Source organism: Megalops cyprinoides, chromosome 6 (assembly GCF_013368585.1).
Source record: "Megalops cyprinoides isolate fMegCyp1 chromosome 6, fMegCyp1.pri, whole genome shotgun sequence".
In the NCBI taxonomy this organism is placed as follows: domain Eukaryota; kingdom Metazoa; phylum Chordata; class Actinopteri; order Elopiformes; family Megalopidae; genus Megalops; species Megalops cyprinoides.
In genome coordinates this window covers 26,156,184-26,179,449 of record NC_050588.1, presented here as the reverse complement: position 1 = coordinate 26,179,449, position 23,266 = coordinate 26,156,184, and the positions used below count along the sequence as shown (strand labels likewise).

General features: G+C 42.0%; 3 protein-coding genes across 6 annotated transcripts; 2 read left to right on the top strand and 1 right to left on the bottom strand.

Annotated features, from left to right (window-relative positions):
• Window positions 1-509: 509 nt before the first annotated feature.
• Window positions 510-1,918, bottom strand: si:ch73-303b9.1. The gene is made up of 2 exons (XM_036531387.1): window positions 1,897-1,918; window positions 510-1,502 (listed from the first exon to the last, which is right to left on the bottom strand). The coding sequence occupies exons 1-2, from the start codon at window positions 1,916-1,918 to the stop codon at window positions 799-801; spliced, it is 726 nt and encodes a 241-aa protein (XP_036387280.1). The 3' UTR covers window positions 510-798.
• Window positions 1,919-2,397: 479 nt separating this feature from the next.
• Window positions 2,398-10,703, top strand: mybl2b (v-myb avian myeloblastosis viral oncogene homolog-like 2b). Of its 3 annotated transcripts, none has more exons than XM_036531385.1 (15): window positions 2,398-2,549; window positions 4,154-4,250; window positions 4,949-5,020; window positions 5,210-5,302; window positions 5,775-5,995; window positions 6,217-6,334; window positions 6,488-6,547; window positions 6,847-7,065; window positions 7,700-7,972; window positions 8,174-8,316; window positions 8,433-8,532; window positions 8,646-8,756; window positions 9,067-9,195; window positions 9,523-9,606; window positions 10,233-10,703. In XM_036531385.1, exons 1-15 carry the CDS (start codon window positions 2,530-2,532, stop codon window positions 10,359-10,361), a joined length of 1,869 nt encoding a protein of 622 aa, XP_036387278.1. In that variant the 5' UTR covers window positions 2,398-2,529; the 3' UTR covers window positions 10,362-10,703. The 3 variants fall into 3 exon arrangements, with proteins under 3 accessions (XP_036387278.1, XP_036387277.1, XP_036387279.1); XM_036531384.1 differs by having other exon boundaries at window positions 6,217-6,364; XM_036531386.1 differs by lacking the exon at window positions 6,488-6,547.
• Window positions 10,704-12,752: 2,049 nt separating this feature from the next.
• rpn2 (ribophorin II) lies at window positions 12,753-22,193 on the top strand. 2 transcript variants are annotated; one of them, XM_036532230.1, is made up of 18 exons: window positions 12,753-12,803; window positions 13,639-13,826; window positions 14,066-14,161; window positions 14,564-14,739; window positions 16,198-16,273; window positions 16,497-16,631; window positions 16,886-17,062; window positions 17,161-17,279; window positions 17,484-17,589; window positions 18,455-18,546; window positions 18,647-18,761; window positions 19,124-19,318; window positions 19,530-19,616; window positions 19,736-19,831; window positions 20,161-20,236; window positions 20,371-20,500; window positions 21,317-21,402; window positions 22,012-22,193. In XM_036532230.1, exons 1-17 carry the CDS (start codon window positions 12,791-12,793, stop codon window positions 21,366-21,368), a joined length of 1,929 nt encoding a protein of 642 aa, XP_036388123.1. In that variant the 5' UTR covers window positions 12,753-12,790; the 3' UTR covers window positions 21,369-21,402; window positions 22,012-22,193. The 2 variants fall into 2 exon arrangements, with proteins under 2 accessions (XP_036388123.1, XP_036388124.1); XM_036532231.1 differs by lacking the exon at window positions 21,317-21,402.
• Window positions 22,194-23,266: the final 1,073 nt, after the last annotated feature.

Sequence of the window (23,266 nt, the reverse complement as noted above, 5' to 3'; positions counted from 1 at the left end):
TTAGAAATGTTTGAAGCTCAATATTTTGGCATCATGTTTATATTTTGTTTACAAGTTTATACATCTGTAAAATTAAAAGGTTGTGTTCAGTACAAGACCTGGCAAGTGGTTGATTTTAGTATAGATTTTATTTCATATTTATTCAAAACATTTCCTACAACACAAACATTCTTGCCCCTCCCCTCCCTTATTTTTCATTAGGCCTTTCCCCTTGCTGTTGTGCTCCCACCTCCACTTGTTAAAAACTCACAAAACATGTCAAAGGGCAGAGCAACAGATTGTGGTTTCTCTTTGCAGCAACATTCACAATATCACATTTCATTAAAATTACAAGACACCGATTTTTGCCCTTGTCCTGGCTGACAATGCGTAGTTTTTAACATTTCCAACTGGAGATTTAATAAAGTATTTCCAATTATATACCTGGCTGACCACTCAATATTATATCAAACCTACAAGTTTCACACCACTACCATCAATTTAGCAATTACACCTGGAATATGTTGAACACAGCTGAGACAAGTCAGTCACTGGCCACAACTGATCCAAATCAGCCAAATATGTACAATAAAATATTTTGATGGGAAAATGAGGGGTGACTGAACAGTTTAAGGTGGCCTCACAGATTCAAGCAATGATGATTCCAATTTTACCTTTACATTTGCAGTTGTACTCCTGTCATTTCAATACTCATTTTGTAAAGGTGGCACAGACTGGTTGCCGTCAACACAGTGGAATGGGGGTAGGGAGTGGTGAGGTGAACTTCCCTGTGTGCAGCATCAGCCCTGTGATTCAGCATCAGTTGCTCAGGTCTTTATTTTCAGAGCTGGGTGAGAGGATGGACGTATGTCTTTGCCAGTGTTCTTCTGATACAATGAGAGAGGGTGTCTGGCTCGACCCCAAGAGAACGGTCTCCTTCCAGGGCCTTGGATGCCCACTGCTAACGTTGGCTTGCGGGGGTGTACCAGACCAGATCAGGGAGGAGAGCTCAGCCAAGGAAGAGAATGCAGACTGGCCCTTGGGGCTCCAGGTGGAGTCCTCTAGCAGGCTGGAATTCAGTTTGCACAGGGAGCTGTCAGCAGCATGGCGGATGAGGGAGACCTCCCAGGCGGGCTGTGAGGTTGTCAGGTCCACACAGGACAGCTCCAGCAACCTTGCCATAGTGGGCTCTTTTAGGTGCTTCGTCTCACAGGGTGTAGAGGACTTACTGTTCACAAGAACAGTAAGCCCAGGGTTCGGTGTGTGGAGCTGAGTTGGGGGGGATTGGGTGTGGAAGGCCAGGGAGGTGGACAGGAGGCTGGCTGGATGACTGGACGAGGCTAGGGTGGAGGAGCCCATCTCTGTGTACTCCACCACGATTCCTGAGTGGGAGATGTGTACAGCTGGATAGCCCTCCTGCAGCTCCAGAGATGTAGCAGAGACAGAAAGGCTGTGGTCCTGGAAAAAGCCTCTCTCCAGGTCCTGGATAGATGAGCCCTCATTGCCCCAAGATAGAGATGCTTCTGAGGAACACAGAATTTCAGGATGTTTGAGAAAATGTTGCTTATGCCTCTGACTGCACATTTGGCAAAATAACATTTTAATGAAGGTAAGGTTTCAACTACTTGTTATCGTAGCTAAGAAACTATTCAAATTGTGATGTTTCACCATGCCTTTGCCAACAGAGCGCTGTTTTGCATGTTAAAATACTTAATCGTCATAAGGAATTTAAGCGTTCACGGTACTGCTGTCCTCAAGGCCTTGCTACAAAAAGACCCCAAAATTGAACCCAAACACAATACCCACATAACGTGAAATTGTTCTAAATTACTTAAAATAAACCAACATGTAGCGGATTATCAAACTATCCCTGTGCCTCCTGCATGTCTTAAATTTAAAGGTTTTTTTGTTTCTTACCAGAGCAGACTCGTTCGTCCATGACCTCAGTTCAATAAATGGTGCTAATCATGTTCAGCTTGTATTTATACGTTAGTTCAGCCCATAATTTTGTACGCTCCGTGTAAAAGCACTATGTCATCTTAGTTTAATTGTCAGTGATTATCCAGAGTCAATGTATGCTGTAACGGATTTAAAAACGTTCTTTAAATAGTCAATCATCAGTTAATCATCTCACCTTGAAAGTAATCACTTTTAACGTTGGAAAAAAATGTTAAATGTCGTTTTGATTCAGCTGCTCATGCTCTAGGTGGCAGCATAGTGTCTGTCTGGTTGGTGAACGCTCTTCTACTTCAGTGGTAGAGAGGAGGGCAGGGCGGGCGCGAGCTCTGCGTTTCCTGTACGACCGGTGCGTCACTCCCGGGACAACCTGCGGGAGATGCTGCGCGCGAGATTGAAACTGCAGCGCGAGAATTACACGCTTCTTCCAAAGGTCTAATTGATTAATGCAATAAAGAAACTAAAGAATGTAGCTAAATGCCATTAAAAACTCGGTAGATCACGCTAGACGCAACGAAACTGTGCGCATGGTGAAGCTGCATTAGTACAATTTTCTATTAGTTTTATTTTTTGGAACTGAACGGCAGCGAGGAAATGTCCTGGTGGCCGCGCGGGTAAGTATGTTTCTGGCCAGCAGTTTCGCTGCCTCGCTAAATCGGATACTAACTCTTGTTGTCGGACTAGCTAGTTTTTTGGGTTTTTTTTTTTTTGCTCGGTTGTAGATACTGCATAATGACTATGAAATATTCGACTTTAATGACACACGTCTAGCATGCTAAATTGACACGCCTTGTAATTACCAGCTAGGATGGAACGACATATTCAACTAGTTAGCTGGTCGGCGAGTCAAATAGCGAGCTAGCAAGTGACGGTATGTCGTTAGCTAGCAAGATAATGAATTGCACCCAACATCCCGCCTTTGTAAAATCTCCAAATGCACAACTATCTGCTAGCCGCATCTGGTCGAGTTGCTTTGCTTTAGTGTTTTTGACCATTGTTTCTATTATCTAAAAGAAAGTGACCAGTTGCGTTCAACCATGTCAAGCATTTGTTCACTTTTTACCGTAGCAATTTCGGGATTTTGGGTTGGGTAAAGCTTTCAGTTTACTAGCTTGCTAACTTGTATGGTTGGCTTATTTAGCTAACGTTAGATTGCAAAGGGATTCGACTTTTTAGATATCCTGCCACACACTATATGTACATTGAGGAATTTGCTTTAATGCTGCCCCTTGCTTGTTAAATTTCCGGATAGTTTTTACAACAGCATAGCTGGGTAGGGCAACAGTGGGTGGCTGTTTCCTTAGAGCAACAAAACATACATTGCGATGCATTGTCGGGAAGGGTCAGTGTTTGCTTCGCCTGACTTGAGTTAACATTTAAATGTATGGTAAAATATTTACTGGTAGCAGGCTACTTTTGTAAACAGTGTTGTTGACATTCATTGCATCGTTATTTATGTTGCCTTGAGTTTTGCGATTTCGAATTATTTATTATCGTAAGAGTTGTCTAATTTGCTACCCTAGCTAGTTTGCTAGCTCCGTGGTTCTTTGTGTGCTGGGTACAGGACTGGCATGTTGTAACCGTGCTATCTAAATAGGCTACCATTTCTATCCATAAAATGATTTTAACGTTGTCATAACAACTTTATCATTACATTTTGTCTTTATGGGGGCACTTTTATTTTTTTTTATTTTTATTTTTTTTTTTTGCAAGGACAAGCTATGGTAACACTAAATAGGCAACAGTGTACAAAAACGTTGCAATCTGGAAGTGTCACAAAATGCGATTGTATGCGTTCTTTAAACTCATGCATCCCAGGATAACACAGTCAGCAGTTTATTCCTGAGTACTCAAAAGTATTTTGGAATAAATGGCTAGGGCACAGATTGCCGAGCAACAGTGACTTGTCTTACATTCTCAATACATTTTTGACCATTTCTTACACATGACCGTCAAGTTTGCACATCACACATACAAGTTTCTTAGCAAATTTTCTGAGTTAAGGTGTGTGTGGTGATATTAAAACATTACTTCTTTACTAAAGTAATATTTGCTTTATTAACTCTCATCTCTATCGGCATTAGTAACACATAGTTACTCTAGATTGAGTAGTTGGTTACCTTTGATTTGACCATGGTTTCCCCTTCCTCCCCTACCTGGTCTGAGCTCTGGTATTCTCCTTGGCTAAACCCTGGGGTTTTCTGTTTTGATGTTTCAGTGAGGATGGGGAGGAGACGGTGTATCAGGACACAGACTCGGATGTAGCGGAGCAACGGGAGAGTGGAAAGGTCAAGGTGAAATGGACCCAGGAAGAGGTAAGTTTGCAAAACCGCTTCAGCACCCTCAACCCATGCATAGACAGTTTACCGATGAACATACTAAGGTGCGTTCTCAACTTTAAATGGCTTTAAATGCAAATATGTTTTGGTAAATAGATAGCTGTCTGAACACTTCCAGATAACATGTGTTATTTGACAATGGTTACAAATAATAACTTGATGTTATTATTATGACAATGATTATTGTTACTGTTGCTTTTGTATTGTTTTGTTGTAAGATAGCTTATTTGTATAAAACTCACCTGTTGTGCATGGAGTCCAATTATTTGACTCAAATTAAAATTCATTATGACACACATCAGGATGAATTGATATATCCATAAATTCCACTGTGATATTTTCAATGTGTATACTTTGTTAATGCTTAGCATATCGTGTATATACCTTTTTGCATTTACTTTGTTTGTTAGATTTAGTCACCATAATGCTGCATTGTTATGTCTTATATCATGTTCTTTTCAGATGCTTTCTTCATAGCATCTTGTTATGCGCAAAAATTATATCAATTTTTTCTTTTTCATGTTTTGTGATTGTTCAATAGTAATAGTTAATTCAGTTTCATGGTCTTCCTCTTAGACGCACAGCACTGCACAAGTGCAAAATTAAAAAGATAACTCTTCAGTAGTATATATGTGCCAAGTCTGCTGGATTTAGGTGCTGTATTTTATTTTTAGGATGATAATCTGAGAACTTTGGTTCAGAATTTTGGACAGAATGATTGGAAGACAATAGCCAGCTTCTTACCAGTGAGTATCCTCTGTTGATTTCGTTCATTGTCACCGGTATGCCCCTTGTGTTCCATGACGTCCTTATTGCAAAGTTTTTCTAAGCAAGTCCTTTTTAGCTGTGTTTACTAAAGAGGAAGGTTTAGTCAGCCGTCTGTTAGAGGGACTCACAGGCCCCATTACACAATATGTTTGACTGTATTCTTGTAGAATCGCACAGAACACCAGTGCCAGCACCGCTGGTATAAAGTTCTGGACCCAGACCTTGTGAAGGGCCCCTGGACCAAGGAAGAAGATGAGAAGGTGGGTTACAAGTCATTGAGTTCACAACACACCTTCAGTCTCTTTGTCACCCAAAGAAAAGGCCTAAATAGGATCTGTAAAGGTCCACTGGACCAAATGTTTCCTGGATTAGCTAAGAACACAAAATGAGCCATGAGGGTAGTTTACACATCAGTGAAGATGAGCATCTCTTTTTCTCTGGGTGGCATAGATTTATTGACTTTCAGCTTTTTTATTGGAGCCATATTTGATTTGAAACTTGAGTTGTAAGATTAAGAAAAATAGGCTGTTTTAAAATTTGAATTTTCTATTTCCTGTGGTGCTCCCCTTCTGCGTGACTTGGACTTATTATTGGCTCTTAAATGTGCCAATGCTAAAATGCAGCTGAAGCTGCTTTTTCTTAAGAGAAGTTTTGTCAGTCCTTTGTGTCATATGACTGCACTGAGCAGACCCTCACTGCTAACTCATCCTCACTGTGGTCCCTTTTGTACAGGTGATAGAGCTGGTAAATAAATATGGCAACAAGCAGTGGGCTATGGTAGCCAAGCACCTGAAAGGCAGGTTGGGTAAGCAGTGCCGAGAGCGCTGGCACAACCACCTTAATCCTGATGTGAAGAAGTCTTCGTGGACGGCTGAGGAGGACCTAATCATATATAAGGCCCACTGTGTGCTTGGCAACCGCTGGGCTGAGATTGCCAAGCTGCTCCCTGGGAGGTAACCATGTAGACACTCTGAAAACAATTGTGCTTCTTGTGTGAATATGGATGAAAAAATGATGCTAAATTACTTCAGATATAATTAAATTCTGTAGCTGAATATCTGTGGTGGCTTTTGAGCTAGAAAGTAGTTATGGAACAAGGAAGTTTTTATATATCTCATACTTGTGATAAATGTAAAGGTCTTTCTATAAGTCTCCTATTAATCCACTCTGGTAGGACGGACAATGCAGTGAAGAACCACTGGAATTCCACCATCAAGCGCAAGGTGGAGATGGGCTGCTACGCTGGGGAGGATGTTCCACTTAAGATTGTCCCTCAGCTGGAACAAGGGGAGGTTAGCAGCCATCACAGTAATGACCATGAGGTAAGTCATGGTCACACATGACTACCTGTGGAACATCAGTGCTTGTCTGATTTTTAGACGTTTGCCTGCTCTGAATTATGAATTGCATCTGGATATGTAGTGACCGCTGACTGCCTTCCTTAGGTGGAGTTCCCCTGTGATATTGTTCTAGAGGCGGACACTGAACCAGGGGCAGTAGAGCAGGTGCGAATGCTTAGGCTAGCCCTCTTCGACTGTTTTTGTTAAAAAAAGACCCTAAAAATTCCTTAAATAAGACCTGTCACTGTGATACTAATGTGTAGTAGGTCTTGAAATCAAAACAAAAAGTAATTAAAGCATGCGTTTAAAAGTCGTTTCTTTGGGGATGATCGTGTACATTCCATATTTTTCCAGGTGTGCATTCTCCCATCAGCAGGAATTTCCAGTGTTGCAACTGTCTCACCTCTCAGGCCTTGACTAGTCTTAATGCACTGTTTCTCATACGAATGCCAATGCACCTATAGGAGTCTTCTCGCTCCTCCGCTGTGAGAGTCCTGCCCACGAGGGAAGTGGTCACCCCTAAGTCATCTTCCCCCCATCAGCCTGGTGGAGGGCTGACCCCCAAAAGTGAGTCAGACGCCTCAGGAGAGGCAAACAACAATCGTTGGGTGGTGGACAGTGCTGGCTTCCTCTCACCCACATCTGGCCCTGCCCTCAAAGAGGTGTTGGAACTGATGGATGGGGTGAGTCTGTGTGAAGGCCACTTTAATTCAAATGGTAGGAGGTACTGCGGATGTTTGTTCCTAACTCTGATAGAAGTATTTCAATCGTTGGTCTTTTTTTGTCTTTAGTCATATGACATTGATTGAGGTTAATCTTATTCTATATAAACATGTGGTCACATGGGGAAAGTTATTACATTCATCGAGTGTGTTTTTTCTTTTATTTAACACAATGCAGGCAATTTTTTTGGAAATGTTTTAAGAGAGAAATTTGAAGTCTGCATCAAACACATCTCATCTATCACAAGGTCACAAACCTTTATAAATGTTAGGAACATGGGTATGCCAATAAAATATATAGTTTGAAACATAGCACTTATGTCTTGAATAGAATTAGAGAAGTAAAAGGCCATTTTCAGTGAAAATGCCTTTTCTGTCTTATTTGTTTATATACAATATCATATACACTGTAACATACACTTGAAACTTAGTTGGTTGACCATCTGAATTTAGGATGTCAGAGCTTAAATGTTCATGCTTAAATGAGAATTTTCTTGCCATTGTTGGCAGCAAATAAGTGGTCAGAAGGTTTTTGTTATATTACTTTTTCCCCTTGGTCTTGTTTGTTGACTTGTGATTTTTTTGCCCCCTTAAGGATCTGGAGGGATGGTGTGACCCAACGGTCTTTGACCTGCCAGAGGAGAGCCAAGGCTCAGAGGTCCTTCAGTTTCGGCTAGAAGGGAGCGCACTGCAGGAACTGAGCCGCAGCAGTCGGGGGGAACTGATACCCATCTCGCCCGGCGGGGCCACCCCTCCCTCGATCCTAACCCGCCGCAGCCGGCGTCGCATTGCCCTGTCCCCTGACCCCAATGACACCATGACCCCCAAAAGCACCCCTGTGAAGATTCTGCCGTTCTCCCCCTCTCAGGTACTGCCTCACCCCATCCATCCAACAAAGCCCAAAGCAGTGCCTGAGTGAGTCTCGGTCATTCAGGGTTTTAATGAAAAGTAATGAAATACAATTTCCCAAGGTTATGTGGAGTAGCCTGATAGACTTTTGAAGGGGAAGCTAACAGCCATGGAACTTTGAGTACACCATATAGGTTGACTGTTGTCTCAATGTTTACAGTTCCTCAACATGTGGACCAAGCAGGATACCCTAGACCTGGAGAACCCATCCCTCACATCCACCCCTGTTTGCAGCCAGAAGGCTATTGTCACCACTCCATTGCATCGCGACAAGACTCCACTCACACAGAAAGAGAACTCTATGTATGTACCAAAACTGCATGTCAGTGCAGGGACAGGATGAAGGTCGTTCTCTATAGTGAAAAGGATCAAAGTCAAAGCTATAATCAATTTTACTTTCCTTTTTTTACCTTGTGCAGTTTCATTACTCCCAACCATAAATCTGACCTGGACACAACCCCCCGCACACCGACGCCCTTCAAAAATGCCTTGGAGAAATATGGGCCACTGAGACCCCTGGTGAGTATCACTTTATAAAAACAGATTAAGGGATGCTGCCAAAACATGTTATTAATGAAATGCTACCCAGCAAATTTATCAGCTGGAAAATAAGTCCTTTTTATCTCCCTGAGCCCCCGACTCCAAACCTGGAAGAGGATCTGAAAGAAGTCCTGCGCAGTGAAGCAGGAATTGAGCTCATCGTGGTGGATGAGCCGCCGGCTGAGCAGAGACGCAAGCAGGTGGTGAGTGTGGGGATCTGACAGTAGAAGACTGAGAAGTGAAGAATATTCCACTGAGAAGTGGAAAATAAGAATAAGAATAAGAAATACTTCGGGATTAATAAAGTATTTCTTATTCTTATTCTTATTCTATAAATGATTGTCTCTGACTTCGTTTTGTTTGGCTAGAAGCACAACTACGCATAAGAAATGCATTACAGTCCTTGAATGTCTTCAGAAACCATTTGGCTGCTCATCCTGAACTACAGTACTACACATCTAGTCTGTGAAAGTAGCTCACCAGTTAATTGTATACCGCCAATCCTTCTAACAGCATCGACCACCAATGAAGAAAGTGCGCAAGTCCCTGGCACTGGATGTTATGGACTGCACAGACAGTGCAACTGCGAGACTCCAGCCTGCAAACTCCTCCTCTTCCTCCATCTCCATACCCAGCCCAAAGGTACAGAGTGTTCAACTCCTTGAGCATGGATTTCAATTTCCCTTTAATGGCGCTGTATATATTTTTGATTTCTCCTGTGAGAGGGTTTGCAAAATGAGTGCTGGCATTCATTTACGTAGAATATTACTAGTGGAAAGTATGGAAAAGGGAAATACCCCTAAAACTGTGACAAGCACAGCATACTACTTCAGTATTTCCTGTAAAATGTAAATGGATTATATCAAGAGCCTGTGTTGACAGTGAAATGGTTGTCATACTGCCGTGCTGGCATTGCTGCTGGAAGAGACCTCTGTCTGATTCTTTTGACTCCTCTCTTTTTTCATGTAGAAGGATGAAAATGTTTTGGATCAGGGATTCATCCTGGCTCCAAACGAGTGTGGCCCTGATCCCAGCCCAGTGCCCCCAACCCCGGTGAGTACAAACTGCATATGCGTGTACAGTTCCACACTCATTTTTCAAATTTTAGCTAGGATGATGTCTTCTTGGGGTTCCTTTTTGGGGCAGCTAAATGATGAGTTTAGGAGTGATAAAGTGACTGAGGTAGGTGCTTATTATTTATGTTTTTCTTTAAATTCTCAGTGTAAGAGACATGTGGGTCAGACTTAAATATTCATGTACATATTTAAGTTAAACATCCTTTGACTACACCTCAGATCTGACTGATTACAGAGCGCCATGTAAATCACATGTATCATGTGTTGCGTGATCTAACAACTACATCAGTACTTGCATGTATACACGTGCACATAAGCAATGGTGAACACACTCATCTATGTAGAGGTGTGTGTGTGTGTGTGCATATAGATATATTTACTTGTTGTACAATCATTTAAACATCTTGATCTTTTTAAAAGGCATTCATAATATTCTACTTTTGGCATAATCCTCATGTGTTAAGATCCAGTGGCTGTGTCTAGATGATGTGATGTTGGAAAACATTGTAGCAACCTGGAAGAGACAACCTGTGTGTGTGTGTGTGTGTGTGTGTATGTGTATGTATTTGTGTTCCTCATCACTGATCCTCTGGTCATTTTTAGATGTCACAAGCATGGGAAGCTGTGGTGTGTGGACGAACAAAGGACCAGCTCATCATGACAGAGAAAGCTCGCCGTTACCTGCGGGCGCTAAAACCCAACCCCACAAACCGAGCTCTCATCCTGTCTTAAGTGGAGTGCATCCTCATGGCTAACTACCGCCTTTGTTCTTCATTGGAAGACATTTCAGACACTTCACATACAAGCAATTCACCTCCTCGCAAGGCTTACAACTATAGTAATTACAATAATTACCATCCTAAGAACGTCTGAAGATTTTTGCTGGGGAATTCAATACAGGGGTAAAACTGAAGTGGTGGTTTGTTTTTTTTTCTTCACCAAAAATGTCATGTACTAGTTTTGTGGAAGTACTTCTATTAACCAGTCCTCACTTATTTAATAAATCAGGACATGTCCTATCCTCTCCCCATATTTGACAGTACTGCTAAACATCAATAATGTTTATTTCTTAATGCTTTCCTCCATTTGTTTACAAACTCAAAGGCAACAAAAGCTGGTTAAAATAATCAAAGGAATTTTCTCATGCTTGATTTGCAGCTACCTTTATGATTCTTACACATGTTAACATCCCAGCGGTGCTCACTTGAGGTTAGCCTCATAACTGTAAACTGATTTGTGGTATACTTGTTTAGACCAAGTGTCTAGCTAGCAAAATGTAGCATTAGGGTGCGTTACGTTTGTGTTTGCATTTTTTATGAAACACTGGTCAGGGATTTAATTTACATTTCCTTTGGTAAGGTAATATGTTATTTTTAGTTTTGATATCTGAACATGTTAGCTTTCAGTGTATTTGACAAGTTGAATGCCAGACCATGTTGAAAAGGAAGCCATGTGTATATCTGTAGCAGTAGATGGGCCATGACTCTGGTAGCCCTGGTCTCAAGTCTGCATTCTTCCAGTGCCCTGAACTGTCAAGGGCTATGGTGCAAGGAATCCATACTGTTTACAGCAATTCTCAATTGCCTGTTTATGCACACAGAGGGGGCATTTACTGCACACACCATGGTGACCAAGATCAAATGCAGCAGTACCCTTTCTGGTGATTAAAAAGTATGGATCAAATTTTATCCTGACAACAATACATAATTTCATTATGTATGATTACAGTGGAAGTGATCTAATCAGTAATGATTAATCTGTGCAGTTGCAAATAACAGCTGTACTGAGCCAATGTAAAAGCATTAAAAATGCAGCGTTACATTCATGAGGTTTTCTCAGATTCTTCTGGTATGATGTAGTTTTACCTAAAATAAATGAAAGGAATGCTGTGTCTGGTTCATTTGTCTGAACACGGAAGCTAGCGTCCCTAATAAACTTTATTTACCTGGTGTGGCTGAAGATGATTTTCGTATCCAAAATGCCAGAAGCACATTGGATATTACGTGACGCTGGCTGAAAGTTGCAGGATGGCAGAAGCGATCAGTTCCTAGTACAACCTAATGAGTCGTGTTTTACTGTGGATAATTTCTCTTCATAATTAGCAGCAACAGTGATGTATAGGTGTACCACGGCTAGCTCACAGCCCATAATTTTTTTCTAGCCCTGCGCACCAAGTGGTAGTACACAAACTAATATGGTGTTGGCATTAATTTCAGATGTTAATCTGCTAACACCCCGTTTGTATAGCAATATTCACTGTGTTCTATTCAATATACAGTCTCAGTGATGACCTATCCCACCAATAAGAATGGAGCACATTGATAGCGTCATTTTGGAAATTCCATAGAGATGATTTTAGCCTTAAATCTGACTACAACGTAGGGCAGGGCAACTCTTGCAACTTTATTCCGACGTAAAACTAAATGATTAAATACGTATATCATTATGATATAAGCACTTGTCTGAGATACATTAGGCTAATTATTGTATGCACATGTGACTAACGGCTTAATGCACGCAAAGTGATCTTAAAACATTCTTTGATTTGTGATTAGAAGGTAGATTCATCGTATCATTAGCAGCATGAGAACGACAATCTTACACCGTTCACGAGGTCAGGATAACGAACTGCGTTATTGGGCGGACTTGGGCTGACTGACAGATCAATCAAGCCAATGAAAAACAGACACAATGCTTAGAGGAACATGACTCTTTTGGGGGGAAACATTTCAAATTTAATGGTTTACTGCTGTCTAAAAAGCTGTCTATTTACAAAGTCGTTTATAAAGCCCAAATCTCAGCCTATATTAGTTCTTGAATTTTTTTGTTTTATTCAGCTGAACAGAATATTCCCTGTATTTTAAATGAATCATTCATAAACCAGGATGGTAATTACCAATCATCTCATAGGGGTGTCTATGTAAGAAATATCACTAGCTGGCTTAATTGTTAGGTAAATAAAATGTATTTTGCCGTAAAAATGACTTAAAATTGAAGTTAATATATTAAGTGATTAATTATAAAATATAGTAAATTATAGACTGGGTCTGATCGCCACTGTACATTTTAATAATTGTTTGTCTACCTCGTATATGTGAAGTGGGATGCTCTGTAAGTCCCGGAAGTACTCGGTGGGTTTTAGTCAGGCTGCACTTGGCGACATGGCACAACCACGTAAGTAGCGTAATTTTGGATTTTCGCTGGAATTATTCGTAATTCGTTAAACTAAATAAATATCTCTTCAATAACTACGTGATAAACTATTTGTAATATAATTTGAGTCAAGATATAATTTCAAAAAACATTTAATGGCACGTAAAGGTAAAGGAATGCACGTCTGCACGACCGGCGTTAGCTAGCTAGTCTACTCAGATTGGGTAAAGATAGCTGGCTAACTGGTTTGTACATTTAATACCCGGACATAAGGATAATGTTCACTAGCTCGCTGTTGACAGTAACTCTGAATGAAAATGCTGTTATGCTTTGCTGTGTGCACTCATGTGTGCCGAGCTGAAAGGTGGCTTGCTAGCTGGGTTAATTGGTCAGATATCGATACTGCGTGAATAGCAGACCTACTTACAAAATTAGACTAGGAATGAAGCCAGATATCGCTAGCGTCTGTCATTGATGACATTTAACAGTTAGCTAGACTTTAGGCAGTTGGACTAGTCGCCGTTTGCTAACTAGAGTAACTAATCATTTTCGCTGTACGGCATGGCAGAATTAGTGAAACTAAGGCGAAGTAAGGTCAATAAACTCCATTTTATCAACAGTTGAGAGTTCTTTGTATTAATTTTATAATCAGAAAACAAGCTTCCTACATATGTAGTTACTCGTTTTAATCTAGAATATCGTGTATACACCTATAGCAGCATTCTTTCCCCCAAAGGTACATTTGTTTGACAGATTCAGGTCCCTCAGGTGTTGGGAGTAATCTTTGCTCGCTAAACTTTTTCCCCCAAGCACTGTCCCGCGGTTGGTTGATAAAAAACTGTCTGTGCATTTGCAGGTTTGTTTTGTTTGGTACTCATCGCTCTGGCACTTGGCGCACAGGGGCTCACCCCCTCTCATCATTTGACTGCTGCGGATGTTGCCAGATTGGAAGCCTACCTCAGCCAGCCATTCACGGATCTCGAATCGGCCTACTACTCCATCGTTGGCCTGAGCAAGTTGGGCGCCACCGTCTCTGATGCGGATGTACGAAAATGCAGTTTTGTATTAACCAGCTGCCTCCTGATCGATCGTGATGTGCTGTTTTGTTGATTAGAGAAAAGCACTGAAAATACTGGCTTTCATGTTAGGGAATTGGGCTTGCCAAAGCTCATAGATAATTATGGTTGGAAGATAAACAAATAATATTTTTTGCATATGTGTATTCATATTCATATGACGTATGTGCATTGTTGATGCAGTTCATATTTCTCGCCTCTCTGTAGGCAGCATGCCAGTTCCTGAAGTCCCAGTTGGATCCCACCAGCATCGATTCGCTGTTCTTCGCTTCTGAGGCCAGTCAGGCAATTTCAGGATGTGAGGTAAGGCACCGGGTGCATTCAAGGGCATTGCTCCAAATGAGGGTGCTAGAATGTACGGTGCACCATCCCCATCTCTTGTAATACAGAATGCGGGTGGTGTCTTTGTTTAATGCGCATGGTCTTATGAGTTTGCTCTTCTCGGTCCTGTAGCACCCCCCTGTTACATCCGGTTGCTGCTTAAGTGTACTGCACATGGAATGGCTCACACACTTCACAGTGGCGTGTTCTGCTCAGTTCACGCAGACGGGATTTTGCACCCCTGTGCAGTGAATTTGAGAGTGGGCCATTCATTGCATATAAGATTCTGCAACCCTTACAACTCTCCGCATTTCTCAAAGTATAATTAGCTTGCATCTGCTACTTTTGTCAGTCACAACATGCTATGACCTGTGATTTGTGCAGATCCCTGTGTCCAATGAGACCCGCGATATCCTGCTGGCTGCAGTCAGTGAGGACTCCACAGTAACGCAGATCCATCGTTCAGTGAGCGCGCTCAGTTCTCTTGGACTGCCATTGGCCTCGCAGGAAGTGGTCAGTGCCCTTGTTGCACGCATTGCCAAAGAGGACAATGTCTTGGCGTAAGTACTCCTGTTTATCAGGGAGGTGAAACCTGTGTTTTCATGAGAGCTTACCCACCCTTACACAGTAATACACTTTAAACACTGAGGGCTAGAATTACTTATGAAACACACAAGGCAAAAATGTTGGTTCAATGCAGTTGCAATCAGTGTGAAGTTAGCTACCATTTTACTGATACTAAGTATGTTACAGCTGATTCCCTCAGTCATTCCAAGTAAATGTCCTTTTGTTGTAGTTAGTAGCATGCGCATCACAGGTAACAGGAGACAGCACATTGTATTGTTCAAGTCATGACACATAAAAACAGATGTTTTCTGTGGGTAATTGAAAAATGTTGCTTATTACAACTGCAGCCAGTGACTGCAAATAAGCATAAAATAAAGTAGCTCTGTATTCCTAATAGAACAGCTAAATAAATGAAGATGGCACAATAGTCAGTTTTTTTAATGCAGTGCAGGCAGAAAATACTTTTGTCACGTATCAAACAGGGTAATTGGTGAATACAGAACAAGTAGATATTATGTATATTGCCAAATTGGCAATGGGGAAACACACAGAAGCTTAATGTACCACTAATACAAGTTGCCTGTCATCTACTAATGGGCAATTAATGTACTGATGATAATTTCCATGAAGGAAACAGATCTTAAAAGGCTAGGCAGATTAAACAATCTTGTAAATGCATAGGTATTCGTTCTTCATTGTGCAGTATAGCTGTTCACTTAGAGACTGTCTAAATGAATCTGCAGAAGTGATATTATGTATTTTATCAATTTGTGTCTAAGATATAATATGAGTTATTGTTTGCGGTTGAACTGAAATGCACAACAGCATTGTCAGAGTTCCCAGTTGAAGATCTATTGGTGTACTTTATCATGTTAATACAATGAGATATTATGCCTGCAAAGCAAGCATTAACATCTGTTTTTCAGAACCTGGAAAATTTCCAGAGTTGGAGTATATGAGGCTTGGCTCTGGGTAATTTAATTGGCTACTCAATGAACCCTATTTACGAAATGTCCTCCCAGTTTTAGTGCTTTCATCCCAGTTTTACATATATATGGGCTTAGGCACAAGGAAAGGGTTTTAACAGCAAGGCTCACCCCTTACAGCATTTTTGTAAATTGTTTCCTGCACCCAGTGCATTACCGACCATTTGGTAAATGTAGTCTTGCAGTTTTTATTTGAATGAAAGTACCAACTGTTAGAGTACTGTCACCACCATGCTGAATCACTGAATTGAATTTGCAGCTGTTTGCTCAGATCAGCCACAAGGGGGCATAATGGTACTTTAGCTCTACATTGAACGATGGAAAAGTCTGAATGGTTTCTTTGTAATGGCAGTATTCAGGTTCTCAAATCTGATTAATATCATTAAGCCATGTATTGTAGCGAGTTGCCTGTGGTGTGTTGTTGCTGCTGTTTGTGGGCTGAGTGACTCTCTTCTCCCTGGGCAGCATCATTATGGCACTGCAGACAGCCTCCCGCCTCTCCCAGCAGGCAGAGCTTGGTGGAATCCTGGAAGAGATCGAGGTGAGCGTTTAAGGGTTTGGGGTTTCAGTCTTCTGTTCCTGGGTGGAAAATAAAACTTCAACGTGAGAGGTTTAGGGACATAAAGGGCCCTAGTATTTGAGTTATAAATTGCATTGTTGTTTTTTCTATGTCAGTATGGTATTCTATAACAGTATGGTAGTTGTTGTTAATCCAGGTTTTCGGGTGGTGGATTTAACGTGAGTGTCCTGTCCTCTCTTCGTAGGACTTGGCTGCACGGTTGGATGACCTAGGTGGGGTCTACCTGCAGTTTGAGGAAGGGCTTGAGGTCACTGCTCTTTTTGTAACTGCAGCCTACGCACTGTCTGACCATGTGGATATGGAGCCTCCTCTTAAAGAGGTAAAACACTCTTTACTCCCCACTAAGCTGCCATGTGTGCTCATTTGAATGAAAACCATGGCAACTTTGTTATTGGCAGGGTTGATTTAGACTGATCATGGAGATGAATGTCTGTTTCTCTCCCCTTACCAGTTACCTTTACCAGCATGACTGTCAAAATAATTGTTTTCACTGCATTTTTGATTGTAATATAGCAGAAGTCTGTGTCAGTTATTCCTGTTGTTGACATATTTATATGTTCACATGTCTTTCAGGACCAGGTGATTCAGCTGGTAAACTCTGTCTTCAGCAAGAAGTCCTGGGACTCTTTGTCAGAGGCCTTCAGTGTTGCCAGTGCAGCTGCTGCCCTCTCCAAAAACCACTTCCACGTGCCGGTCATCGTTAGCACTCAGGGCCCTGCCACGGTGTCCCACAGCCAGCCACTCCTGCAGGTACAACACCTTGTCTGACACACCAGCTAAACTTGCCTTGTTTTGGCACACACTGATGTTAACTCCATCTGTCTGTCTGTCTGTCTTCTTTCCCAAAGCTCCAGGTAACTGACGTCATGTCCCAGCCTCTCAGCTCTGCCAGTGTCCAGGTGGAGACTGCCCAGTCCGTGACCTCTGAGAGCGTCATCCTGAGCCAGACGCCCTTTACCCTGAGAGAGTAAGAATGCACGCACACACACACACACACACACACACACACACACACACACACAGTCTTCCCACCTGGCCATGTTGTGTCAGACATGGAACCGCACAGTTGGGGTCTTAAACTCATGTGGTTTTTGTATGCACTACTTATCCTATAAAGTCATTGAAGATAATGCCTCACACTCACCTTACTTGTCCCTTGCCCTTTTTGCAGTGGCCTTTTTGAACTGAACTTCATGGCCAGCCAGCCAGCCAGTGGCTACTACAAGTTTTCTGTGGCTGTGACTGGAGCTACCCGTTTGGTGGCCAACCATGTTGAGGTGAGTGGGCTGTGAGCTGGAAGAGGGCGACAGGCCAGAGAGCAAAATTTTCAGCTTTAGGTTTTTCCCAGTCTACATGAAGGACTGTAAAATAACTAGTCACTCAGTATGCTGCTGTTTAGCTCTTATGACAATATCTTACTTGTTGCAGGGGCTAGCTAGTTTAGCAAATGTATGCACTATTTAGAAATAATTTGTAGATTTCTCAAGTGGTAATATTTCTTGTAATTCAGTGGGCCGTATATCTAGAGAACTTTTTCTGTCTTTAAGTCCTCAGTGCAGATTTATGTTGCATTTTAATCATGTGCACCTGGAATGTAATTGCTGCATTCAGTGCACGGGGCTTAAACATGCAATTATTCATTGACCCCGTTTGATAGGAGCATGATCTTGGACCTCAGTGATGAAAGACTTAATGACTGTCATGAATAAAGTGGAGGTTCTTTTTATCATTGTTTGATTTTAATTGCTTTTGAGGCATTTTGTTAGGGGTTGGCGGGGTCTGTTCATCACAGGGTCTAGAGAAGGAAAGTTGTTTTTCTCCCCCGTAGTTTGACCTTAGGTGTCTCCCATTTGAATGGACCTTGCATTGATAAAACCTTTTTTACCTCAGCCTTTTTAAAAGTACCACATATGGCACATTTCTTGCATCATCTGTAAACTCAAGTTGCAAAAGTTACATTTAATCATGAAACAATCAGTCATTACCCTTTTTTTAGCCTTTTATGCTTCCACTGCTATTCTTACAACTCTGAGTAGGAGTAAATGTTGGATAGTGAGACAGGATCCAGAGTTTTAAGTTACTTGTGGAAGTTGTCAGTCAAATATCAATTGATTTTTCTGGTATTCCCACTCCTCTGCACAGCTTAAAGTGAAGGTCTCCACTGAGGTTGCAATCACTAACATGGACCTGTCTGTTGTGGACAAAGACCAGAGCATCAGGACCAAAACAACCAGGTCAGCTAGTTGGAAATACACCTTTCTTCCCCAAACCACCCCATCCCCCCATCCCACTGGCCTCTGTTTATAAATGTCTTCTTCGTTCATATTGTTCTAGGGTGGATTATCCCTCCAAGGCCAAGAGCTCCTTCACTGCTGACAGCCACCTGAACTTTGCCATGTCCTTCCAGCTGGTGGACGTCAATACAGGAGTGGAACTCACCCCCCATCAAGTATGTGCTGCAACTACTTCTGGCACAAATTTACTTTATGACTATTCTAAAATAAATTCTTCCGCTCCCTGTGAAACACTGTCCCCAGCCCTTGTATTCAAGTCAAATCTGTCACAGGCACCCTGATACTAAATGACAGTTTCCACATATGAAAAGGGGCCAGTCACACTACAGCCCATAGTGCTGTTAGAAAGGAGTAGTGGTTCCTGTGAAGGTTAAGTGTCCTTACTGTACTGCACCCTCTATTGCACTTTCTTGCCATTTCTCTACTTCTAACATTGTCTCTGATTCATTCTCTCTCATCAGCTTCCCTTTGTGTTGTACTTTCAGTCTTGAGTCATTACATTGTTTTTCCTTTGCAGACATTTGTGAGGCTGCACAATCAGAAGACTGGTCAGGAGGTCGTGTTTGTGGCTGAGCCTGACAGCAAGAAGGTGTACAAGTTCGAGCTGGACACAGCTGAGAGGAAGTCAGAGTTTGACTCCATTTCCGGCACCTACGCCCTCTATCTCATTGTGGGAGATGCCACCCTGGAGAACCCCATCCTCTGGAATGTGGTAAGTCCAGTAGTTTCATCTGAAAGGCTGGCCAAGCCTTGTTCCCCCTTTTCTCTTTATGGTCAGTGTCTTTTCTATGCGAGTTTCTCAATACACATCAAGCACACTGTGGTGAAAATCTGGTTCATGTTAGTTGTTTACAGTGGATGTGCCATTGAAGAGCAGAGTTATATTGTTTATGTAAATGAATATCACTACCTTTTTCCTTAAGGCGGATGTTGTACTGAAGTTCCTTGATGAAGAGGCCTCCTCTGTTATTCAGCCCAAAACCCTCTATGTTCCCAAACCGGAGATCATGGTACGCAAGCTGCAGCTCTTTCAGCTTCACAAAGGATGCGAGTGTGTAGTAGTGAGCTTTATGTATAAGGACCTACTCTTTTACCACTAGACTCACAGAGACCATTTGCATTGTTGCAGCATTTGTTCCGAGAGCCAGAAAAGAAGCCACCCACTGTAGTGTCCAACACTTTCACAGCGTTGATCCTCTCCCCTCTGCTGCTGCTGCTTATCCTGGTGAGGACTGTTCTCTGTCCAAATGACAAGCTGTCTTTAAAGAGGGAGCTACACGAGAGAATGCAGTAGCGTGTCATATTTTGCCATGTCACTTTTGCTCAGTCAGTCAGACTATATAACTCATACATGATTTCACATGAAATGTTTTAAGCTGTTGTTATTCCATTCGGGTCAGCAGAAGTTTGAGTAGTCGGCTTATTTTTTACGCTTATTAAAAGGTTAAAATTGGAGCAGCTCTTTGTGTGTTACTGTTGAAAAACCTTGGGCTGCCATTGGCAAACATTTAAAGCACAATTGTGGTATAATGTTGTCTCTCCCTGTCTGTCCAGTGGATCAAGCTGGGTGCAAACATCTCCAACTTCAGCTTCTCTCCCAGTTCCATCCTCTTCCACCTGGGTCATGCAGGTGAGGGCACAGCCTTTTTGGTACTTTATTAAAATATTATACATAACCTTGCTCCTTTGCTCCATAGAGACCCCTGAGGTCTGCTGTTAGTGGTATGTTATGTTCCTTACTCATCTTGGTGCATGTTGTTTCAGCCATGCTGGGCCTGATGTATGTGTACTGGACTCACCTCAACATGTTCCAGACCCTCAAGTACTTAGCCATCATCGGCAGCCTCACCTTCCTAGCCGGAAACCGCATGCTGGCACAGAAAGCAGTGAAGAGGTACGCTCAACAGGCAGTGAAAAAGCCCGGCGTTTCAATAAGCACATCTCTTAATGTGTCCGTGAAATCCCTTGTGGAGCATGCTGACTTTTACTTAAGAGGTCTTCAGCTGAATGAGCTGCGTGCGGATGGAAGTACGCAAAGCCCTTGGCTTACATTTTCTCCAGAGGTGTGACCCAGTGGCCATTCTCCCCCACTTCAGCAGCTGCTCAGAGCCTGGTCTTGACAGCTGTAGTGTGTGTCAGTGCTGGGCTGGCAGAGGAAAGAACCTTTCTCAGTATTTCTCATGTCCACTGGGACCAGCAGAAGGGTCTATCGGGGGAGCCACATGTGGGCAATCGCTCAAACCATCAGATCAGAGTGCCCTTGAAAATATGGAGAGGAGTCATTAGAGGATTGCTGGCTGAACCAATTTGTTAGTCATCATACAAAAACCTGCCCCAAGTGAGGCTTGATGTGCTCTTGGATATGGATATCCAGATTGAGACAATATATAATATACATACCTGAACATACCAGATGTACTTGCATATATGTTATAGTCCAGCACCGTTGGATTATTTAACAGGTATGTTAATTATATAAATTAGGAAAATATTTGGATTAAAATATTAATCTTGGGGTTGATTTTATCCTGAAATGAAACCTGTTCTATTTTTCTGGGTGTGTCCTACATTTGTGTATACCGTATCTTAAGTTCATGACTGCTTTTTCTACCCTTATGACCCTATCTATCCTGTACAGCTTACCTCCTTAACCCTACTGTCCATACCTGTCTCTCTCCTCTCAGTCTTTCTCTCTCTATTCCTCTTTCAGGATTGCTGCAGAGCAGAGTAGTAGGTTGGCAAAGTATAGGAGCCTGCGGTAGAGAGGCCTTTTCTAGTAACAAAACACAGGCCAAAGTAAGGGCTGACTTTGCCACCTGCACGTCCTCGTGTCCATTCCCCCCTGCTTTGTGCATGGCTCTGTTCTGCGTGAGCTCCACCTGAGACTAAAGCCCTCTGGACAGCCTCATACCATCTCACTGCAGCTTTATGCTCACACGTCCACCTTCTTGTCCATGTGACTGCAACTCCCTGTTATAGTGTGTCCTCTGCTGAGTTGTTTTTGTTCTTCTTAATGGTTCCACGCCATTAAACAGAAATTTCAGTGTTAGCGGGAGGAGTGCTGCACCCAAAGTACTCAAATGACACACTCTGTATCCCTCATGGAAAGTGTCCTCATGACCAGCCTCATCTTTTCAGCTGTTCATATCTGTTGCTTCAGGTTGTTGTGAAAGTCCATCTTAAATTGCTTGTTTTAAATGCATGAGCAAAGGTAAAAAAAAAACAAAACAAAGACACTAGAAGGGTGGAAGTGTAAAAGAAAAAATATTCATGTTTCTAAAATTGCAAGAAATGCTACCCTTAGAAGTAATCAGTTTAGCGCTGGATATTTAATTTATGCATATTTTGTCTCCAGCATATTTATTTAGTACTCATTCGGTTTACTATGTTTTCTGTCTTTTTCAGACTTGCAAGTAAATGATAACAGAAAAGAGAGAAATCTGAAGATCCTTCGTCATTCTTGATTTTCCACCTTTTATTTTAAGGGAAGGAGGCAAAAAAAGTGAAGCTCTCAAGGGTTAGGATGGGAGAAAGTCTCCTGCCAAACACTCTAGTTGTATTGGATTACATCCATTGATCTTTGTCTTCTGTAAATTTCCCCTTTTTTACTTTTATGTGAGTGAAATCCCAACATTTTATAGCAGCTTGTGTAATGCAGCTTTCTGTCAAAAGAAATATGCATGTGTTGCAGATCAGCGTTGTTATTGTAAAGTTTTTGTAAGATCTGAAGGGTTGGTACTGTCTGTTTTTGCTCAGTCTGAAGTTCCTCGGAGGGTGTCTTTTCATCATTTGTACATTCCCATTGTGTCATTTCACACCGTGCATGCCCTTATGTCTGCATCAGACTGCCTGTCTGTTAAGTCTCCTGAAGGTATAGAATCAATGGTTTTGTTATTTTCACATGTGTTGATTGTGGGCTGGCGTGTGAGGGGTATATGAGTCTCCATGAGTGTCTGGTCAGTGTGTGACCCTCCCATCCACTCCCCAGTTGTCCAGGGTGAACATCTTCCCAGTTCAGGGCCGGCTACACTGGGGTGCCAATGAGACAAATTCAGCAAGCGAGAGGTTTTTCTAAATAAAGTTAAAAGAAATGAGGAGGATTAATCATCTTTGTGTGTGTGTTTCTTGACAATTATTAAATATGTTCAATGACTGATCTCAATATCAACACATCTTGTCCATCAGAAAGGTTAAAGTACTGTGTACACTAATTCTTTGACTGTGTGTATCAGGTGAACCTGGCATTTTTTGAAGTATCTGGAAGCATATTGATGACCAGCCCCTAAGCTGTTGATGAAAATCAAATCAGACATACAGAATTGCATTGCTTTATTTTTTTTTATTTTGAAACTACAATTCACTTTTTATGAGTATACAAGAAAACATTTGGTAGCTTTTACAAATTCAGACGTGGGAGTTCTTGCAGGTTTTTTTCAGATGTTTCCCGTAGCTGTTGCTCAAGCAAGGTGCACTTTTTTTTTCTTTTGAAGAAAGAGAGTTATATTGCACTGAGATATGTGGGCTGGTGATGGTTGAGTGCCAGATCGACCCCTGGTCATTCACTCAGCTCCCCCAGCTCCCCTGACAGACATAGGCGACCACGGATCCTCTCACAGATACATGCACTGCACTGAGAGCTGAAACAGAATCAGCCAGAGAA